This window comes from Manacus vitellinus, unplaced genomic scaffold (genome assembly GCF_001715985.3).
Source record: "Manacus vitellinus isolate BGI_N305 unplaced genomic scaffold, ASM171598v3 scaffold_26_pilon, whole genome shotgun sequence".
NCBI lineage: Eukaryota > Metazoa > Chordata > Aves > Passeriformes > Pipridae > Manacus > Manacus vitellinus.
Window position 1 is genome coordinate 10,534,941 of NW_021939960.1, and position 8,101 is coordinate 10,543,041.

General features: G+C 47.8%; 1 protein-coding gene across 1 annotated transcript; it reads left to right on the forward strand.

Annotated features, from left to right (window-relative positions):
* Nucleotides 1-572: 572 nt before the first annotated feature.
* Nucleotides 573-6,350, forward strand: GHRH (growth hormone releasing hormone). Its single transcript, XM_018073885.2, has 6 exons — nucleotides 573-682; nucleotides 3,806-3,904; nucleotides 4,364-4,495; nucleotides 5,115-5,219; nucleotides 5,818-5,955; nucleotides 6,254-6,350. Exons 2-6 carry the CDS (start codon nucleotides 3,825-3,827, stop codon nucleotides 6,315-6,317), a joined length of 519 nt encoding a protein of 172 aa, XP_017929374.1. The 5' UTR covers nucleotides 573-682; nucleotides 3,806-3,824; the 3' UTR covers nucleotides 6,318-6,350.
* The last annotated feature ends 1,751 nt before the right edge of the window (nucleotides 6,351-8,101 follow it).

The following is an 8,101-nucleotide window of genomic DNA, read 5'->3' on the forward strand; positions in this document are numbered from 1 at the left end:
TGTGATGTTTGCAAGGGACTGGAGCATGAACTGCCCCGCTAATGCAGGTGTGAGTAACAAAGGAGAAGGAGGGAAAGGCTGATAATCAAAGAAAAATAGAATAGCAAAAAGACAAACCCTCCTGTTCATGCAGTGTGAGAAAGCATTAATGGTTAACTCACTCACTGTAGAGTAGAAGGAAAAAACCCGCAATTGCAAAGGGAAAGAGAAGTTTACCTTTCAAAGTGAATTTGTCATTCACTCTGCCAGATTATTGCTGGTTTTATTTGCTCTTCACTCTTTGAGGGACAAAGAGAAAGTGTGCAAATGACCCTCGATTATAGGCATGACCCTCTCCCTGCCACCTCCCTGCACACACACACACACACACACACACAGAAAGAGGATGCTAAACACAGCCTTTGAAATTCAGGAGGATAATTGATGCTCTGACGCGTGGAAGCCCACAGGACTCCTGAGGGAGCACAGGTATAAAAAGCAGAGATGCACCTCTCTGGCAGCCAGAGGACAGCTGGGGGGAGATCCGAGAGAGTCCTCCCTGCTCAGCACGACTCCACGTCCCGCGGGGCACAGACCCTGCAGGCTCACAGGGGCAGCTCCAGAGGAGAAGTTGTGTTTGCAACAGGGGAAGGAACACCTGGGCAGGAGCTGATCTAGGAAGTGCTTGTTTTCTACAGGAACGGTAAGTGGGAGTCTCTCTCTCTGTGTTTAACAAGATAATGCCTATTCGGAAGTTGGAGACAATTAAATTGTACTGAAATGCAATCAAAGCTGGCACCAGGAATTAGCTTTGCCATGTACAACAGCCTTTGTACCATACCAAGTTTTGTACCAAGATGTTTTTGTACCAAGTCATAGAAAGAAACAATAATTGAACTGCAGGATAAATGCAAATCAATGGAATTATACTACAGATGAGCTTTGTAAAAGCATGTTAGATGTTTACCAGCTGTAGCAGTTTTTCTCTTTTGCTATACTGATGTGAGTTGCTTTTACCCTGGCAAATGAACAGTGTTTTACTCACCCAGCAATGAAATTGTGTTTGAGCCAAAGCCAAGTGTGAGGAGAAACACAACAGTGTGTTATAGGTAACGTGAAGCCAAACAACGAGGCAGAGGGAGGGACTGAAAAGGATTTCTGCTTTTCTACTGTAGCATTTCAGAGTATAAAAGTCTCAGCTTTATAAAACAGCAGGTATGGCAAAAGCTCCATTTTATCTACAGAGGGGTATTTTTCAGACAGCTCAGGTTAAGGTTTCAGAAGGGGTAAGAGATACCCATCTCTCCAACATCACTGTCACAATGCTGCTGTTCCTGCTGCACAGGATGGAATGAAGCTTTTATGCTTCACCTGCAGGAATGGCACTAAAAGCTCATCATCTTAAGAGGAATTTATTTTTTAATAATTTTTTCATGTGCTGCCAGAATGGAAAGTGAGCTGTCCCTCACCTCAAGAGAATTTTGAAGGTGACAGTGTTTTGCAGAGCTGTCAAGCTGCCTCCATGCAGGGTGACACTTCAATTCCCCAGTTTCTCCTCTGAAACAGCAGACACTTCTGGGAAGGGGTGTAGGACTTTCATTTCAGACTTATTCCCAAGGGAAAAAGGGAGACAGACATACTCAAAAGCTGAATGAGAAGCAGGTTGTAGCTAAAGGAGAGAAGGCAAAGCAAGACGGGAAAAAGGGCAAAGCCAGAGACAAACAAACAAAATTGCAAAGAAGCTATTAATAGAGAAAGAAAAAAAAATACCCCAAAGGTTCAAAAAGTGATTCTGGAGAAAACCCCAACATTCAAAGAAGGGAAACCAGAGTCAGAAAGTGCTAATCAGGGCTGTATGCTAGGGAGAGCATTTGGGTGAGGTTTGCATTTACACTGGCACTGAACTTCTCAGCTCACACAGTAGCTTCCCTGGTACTGATTAAATCTCCTGGTTGGCACTTTCTCTAGATGCTGGTGCCACAGTCTCCTGGTACCCCCTGACAGATGCTTTAGATCATTTCCTCTATCTAGAAAGATCTGACTTGGGATTTGCCATGAAGATACTCAGGGAGAGCACAGAAAAGGCATGCTTTTTCAAGTTCAAATGAAAAAGGGAAAAAAAAAGGAAGCAGTAAATTTACTCTAAAGGCAAAAGCCCTGTAAATCTCTCAAAGTCCCTTTTTTCCTTCTTTTAAGTATTCCTTGGCTCTCTGAGGGGCCAAAGTGATTCTGTAATAGACCAGAAGTAGGAGATGCCATCCATGAGCACAAGAAGCTCTGCAGGAGTCAGGAGCTACTGTGGTGCTCCCAGGGGAACTGATGGGGAAGCTGCTGGTCCCTTGCTGGGAGCACAAGCAGCTGGAAACAGACTGGGCTGAGAATGAGTTTGTGGTAAGAAATCTCATTTCTCAGTGCAACACCTTTTCCCATGTCTATGCATGGACTTCTGACACTGCCACTAATTCTATTATTAACTTCCACAGTGTCGAGACTGGACCCACTTGAAAGTCCTTAATGAGTGTCCTCCTCTCTATGTTGATCTGCTCTGTCTGAGCAGTAAAGCAGAGCTCACTGCTGATGTTCTCCATCAGAAAGACCCCCCCCTCAGGAAAACCCACTCCTTGGAAAGTTCACGTGGGCAGTCAGAAGCCCAACCAAACCCTTTCCATTTGGAAGTTGCTCCTTTTGCAAGGAAGTATTGTTATACCTTTGGAAGGGTTTTTTTCTCCTTTTATGGAGATCAAACATCTTTCTGCTCTTTTCTTGTGTAAAGTAAGATGGGGAACAGGGAAACTTGGTATTTTAAAGGTTTCTATCCACATTCTTAAAGAATCTTTTTTGAGCAAAAGATCAATCGCTTTCTATCAAAACTCAGGAAGAGCAGCATTCACTGAAATACCTTCCTACTGTCCCTGGCTTCCAAGGACAAAAGCACAGCACTCAGCTCCCCGGGTGTGTGACCTCAGGTGACTTTGTCCTGAGTCACTCACAGCTCTTCAGCCAACCCCAGGAAGGAAGCACCGCAGCCAGGGCTGCACACACAGCTCAGCCCATCCCACCTTCCACCACAGCCCGTGCTCAGAGCTGGGTAGTCACCTCGAGGGTGGCAGTTCAGCCCCCCCAAAGGGACATATTTCGGTCCAGTCCCCTCTCTGCCCAAGCCCAACAGTGCGTTTTGTTTGGCAAACCAAGCTCAGCACTTGCCTTCGATAAATGGCTTTGCCAGTGCTACCCCTCTGCCCAGGAATTTTATCTGGGTTTCCCTGTTTCTCCCAGTCTCTGGCTGGAGGCAGCCCAGTCAGCTGTTAGGCGTGGACCTGTGCCACACAGGTGGAGCTGTGTGAGCAGACACACGTCCCTGGGAGACCAGAGGGCAGGAGAGGTCCCAGGGGCTGGCTGCAGATGGTCCTGTGCAGGCAGTGGTTCCTTTCTGGTCCCTGCTAACTGCTGCCCTCCATCAAGGTGCTTTTACAGCCCCTGCAGTGGCCCCTGGAGCTCACCCCAGCCCAAGAGAGCTCTCCTTCAACTACAGCAGTGGGACAGGCCCATCAGGGGGTCCCACAGTGTTAAACCCTTCTGCTCGGCCCTGCCTCCTGGCCCAAGGGAGACACAGCCACTGCCTCCAGGCACTGCACTCACTCCCTGGGGAAGACTGCCAAGCCAAGAAACCTCTGCACTGGGAAACACCCCAACCACAAACAGAGGCAAATTTCCAGACCCTTTGTGCCAAAAAGTGAACAGGGGGGACTGAGAACATAAAGGTGGTACTTGGCCTCCTCTCCTGGCCTGGAGCACCTCCCTGCCCTCAGACTGCTCTGTGTTTTAGGTGACTCCAAGGGTGGAAGATGCTGGATAAGGCCACTCTGCTCCTGTTCCTGCATTTAGTTGCATGCTCCATCTCCTCTCCTCTCTACCCAGCTCTCAGGTAAGTGCTCAGTGCTTTATCCACACTATCACTCCCTGCCTCATCCCTGACCTTGTGCAAAATTAGCACACGCCAAATTAAAGTTGCCAGCACTTCTGAAAGCCAGACGAACTCTAAATGTGTTGCTAGGCCTATTTCTTTGCCCTGTCTTAATTTTTTGGGTACACTGCTAGCCTAGGGGTGGTTTCCAAAGGGACAGGCACCTGATGGAATATTTTAGCCTAAACAGTTGGTTTTAGAATTGGATACTGGGTTGTATAAAGGGAAATCTGGCAATCTCCAGAGCAGGCAGCACCACCAGCTCCACCACTGATTAAAATTTGTGGCTGCAGGGCACCTGCATTGAAGTCAGAACTGTTCTAGTACACGACCTCAACAGCTGCCTATTAATATTTCAAGTATTTCCTTGTCACCTCTTAGAAGTTGTAATATTTCTTTCCACCCCTACAAATCTTGCAGGTACAGTCCAGGGCCAGTTGCTGGCAAGGCCATGAGCTTCCAGCTCCAGCACAGCAGCCCACTGCAGAGCCAGAACCCCTCGGCAGAGGAACAGGAGGAGGAGGGTTTGTTAGCAGACCCCACTGGGAAAAGGTTTGTACCTCACCTGTCAGCCCTGCTGTTGTGGAGTGTGCTGGTTACAACCTCCCCCAGCCCAGGAGCAGACCAGCAGGTCAGTCAGTCCCAGCAGCACCACACAGGGCACAGGGGACTCGTCCTTACAACAGTGGGACCAGTCAAGTGGCTCGTGCTTCCCTTATCTGTGGATTTTCTGGAGTCTGGGTCTAACCACAGGCTAGAGACCTGCTGGAGGATCCTGTCATCCTGTCCCAGACACCATCCTCCCAGGAGATGACTGTGCTGCTGCAGAGCATGGGAATGTCCCAGCCCAGCTCTGCCCTTTCCCAGCCTGTGGTTCTCCTCCTCCTTTCCACTGGTTCTCTGATCTCACCTTTGGTTTGCAGGCACTCCTCCTTACTTGTTTTAGTGGGGACTCTGATTAACAGACATTTTATTTTGCCTGCTGCCTCCATGTCGGGACTGAGCTCCCTCAAATCCCATTACCCCAAAACACTAGCACAGTCCAACACCAAAAGGTGTTTGCTGTGGTTACCTGCCCCTGCTATCAGCACTGTTACCCCCAGTGTGTTCTTTCTCACCTGGAGGGTTCACTGCTAGCTCAGAGAGCACACTGTCCTGCCTTTCCCCCCAGGATGCAGCGCCATGCCGATGCCATATTCACCGACAACTACCGGAAATTCCTGGGGCAGATTTCCGCCCGCAAATTCCTACAGACCATCATTGGCAAACGGCTCGGGTAAGCCCAGCATCCTGCTGGCCTAGGGCCAGTGCTTTGTTTATTACACAGGGCAGTTTCTTTCATGCATGTAGCAGGAATAGCTGCCTTCCCCTGCAAGAGAAACAATCTCTCCTGCTGTTCCACATCCTGAAGGGCATCCTGCATCCTTACATCTTGGATCCCTCCTAATCACAGCTGTCATTAAGCAGCCTAATTAATCCTTTCCTCCAAGGCTGTAAGCATCAGATCAGCTGAGAGTTCTACTGTAATATCAACAAGCAATAATATTTGCAAATAATAGTTGCGATGATCATTCACTGGTAGGAAACAGTTATCCCTGGCCTGGTTTAAACACAGAAGGCAGCCTCTCCAGTACCTCTGGCTGGATAGATCACTGACTGCCACTAAGACCAACTGGTCAGATATGAGCCAGCTCCAATCCATCTTCTAACAGAGGAGCAAATACAGTGACCAATCCTTACTGAAATGAAGCAGAATGGCCCTAGGGTCAGACCCAGCAGGTTCCCTTGCTGTGCTGCTCAGCCTGAGCCAAACTTGGAGCAAGGGACAAAAAAGCATCTCTGAAACAAAGATGTTTCTCATCTTCACCTAACAGAAGCAGCAGGAGCAGCCCGGGAGAAGGGGTGCAGGAGTTCCTGACAAGGCGCCAGTCTGACAGCATCCTGATGGACAGCAGCTACCAGCACCACATGGTCCTGAGGGACTTCCTGGGAGCCATCCTGCAGAACCAGAGGTAGGTGGGAATCAGTTCATTATCACCTCACTGCAGGAATACAAGGTCCTTATTGCTGCCTGGATTCCAGATGTGGAGCTACTGGATTAAGTATCATTTCAGGTACAGTCAGGGAAAGAATAAACCTCTTACCTGAGCCCAAGCAGGGTGCAGATAAGGAGCAGCCTGTGCTGAGCCAGCCCATACCACACACAGTGGTCTTCTCAACCTCATCATGCAGTAAAGCAGCAAAGCAGCAGTGGAAAAATAATTTCTCTCTTGATCCAAATTACACCATCCCTGTCCTCTTCCTTGACAGGCCTCAGGACATGGACAGCAGTCGGTTAGAAGGCTTTCCCAGCACCCTGGCTAAGCTCATGTAAATACTTCTGCCTTTTCCATCTCCCCACACTCTGGTGAGTAGCATTCCCTGCTCCATCCTGTACATACACACTGCTGCACAGCTCAAGGTTTGCAGGCTCTCCTTCAGGGATGCCAGCCCCCACTACTATCCATGAAAAAAGGTGCAATTTCAGGGGAAAAAACTCCCAATCAATTTTGTCAGCTACTTTCGCAAGTGCTGTGCAGCTGCATATGGATGCCTGGGAACAGGCCTGCAGCAACCCAAAGCAGCCTTGTAAATCTGAAACAGTGTGGCTGAACGTCTAAGCCAGGCTAAAGGCAGATAAAAATCTCCCAGGAGCAACCCCTGCCTCTAGATACTCGGGACATTTCAGGTTTTGGTTACTTTTCCACAAATAAAGTCAGTCAGGAAAAGCCTCCAAAGGATGAAAAAGTTCTGTACGTCCTCACAAAGTTTTCTCATAATTCTCTTTTCCTCCTCCTTCTGTCTAGAATAATTCAGAGCTCGTGGACCTGATGTACAGTGAGCCCTTCACAGCAGTGAAGACATTGCCAGATGTGAGCTGCAAACTGATGCATACACTCCTCAGACATGATCGAAGGAATGCAGTGCTGATGCACTACTTAATTTCTTTCAGTCTTTATAATTTAACTCCCCTCTCTGCTCCGTACTGAATCAGAAAAACCCACCTCCGTGGTTTAACCTCAGGCTGCTTTACACACAGACTAAAACAACCCATACACTTGTAATCCTGGGGACATTCTATCTACTAATTAAGGCTTTCAAATCACAAAGTGTAGCAAAATTTCTGCCAAGTCATCATTCCGTTTGAGAGCCTGATTAACAAACATGAGGCCACCAAAAGGCACCTTTAGGCGACTTAGTAAATTGATTACAGGCTCCTCTAAATACATGCTGATGGCACAACCACACACACAGCTCGGATCAGAGCGAGGTGAGACATGAATCCACACGTCTCCCACCCGTCAGAAACACTGCCATGGGCTGCTGCCTCACTCCCTGACACAGAGCCCTGGCAGCAAAACTGAGCTCTAAAAACCTCAGCTGTGGTTAATGCTCAGCCTTGAGGTGTTCAAAGTGAAGCTACAGCTCTGTGAGAGTTCAAGGAGATCCCTGTGCATCAGATTGGGCTGTCACTATGTTTTAACTCAACGTTCTGTTGAGTGCCACCCCATGGCTCTGAACTCCACTGTGACTAGACACGACTGTAAATGTTTTCAAAGGAGTAAGTTATTTACCCAGTGATGTCATACAGCTACTTCCTCCCTGTCACCCAATTCTCCTACTGTTTGTGTAATAATTATGTCTTCAGAAATGTAAATAACATCAGGATGGGGTCTGCTTTCCCTCCATTAGCAGGAAATAAAAGTTGTTCTAAATAAACCTGTCCAACAGCAGGTCAAGATGCTCTTTTGTTGAGAAGTTAGTTTCTTGATTTTGGGCCCAGAATGGAAGATGTTTCTCAAAGACAGTAATCAAATGCACCAAGGGTGACTCAGAGCTGGGCTAACAAAGGCAGGAGCTCCAATACCATTAACACCACCAGGCTGGAAATACAGTGACATGCAAACATGCCTTAAGGCCTCTGAAATCATTCCTCCTTGCACTCAAACAATTCTCTGACAGTCTGCAGTAGGTACCATCTCATTTTTCCTCAGGTGACTGTGTTTTAGGACAGTAAGCTCCAGTATGTTTGAAGATTAGTTCATACTTGCACCAAATCCGTACCCATTACATCCTTCCTGCTCAGGTTTTAAATTCTGTTAAGTGGCATAAAAGCCA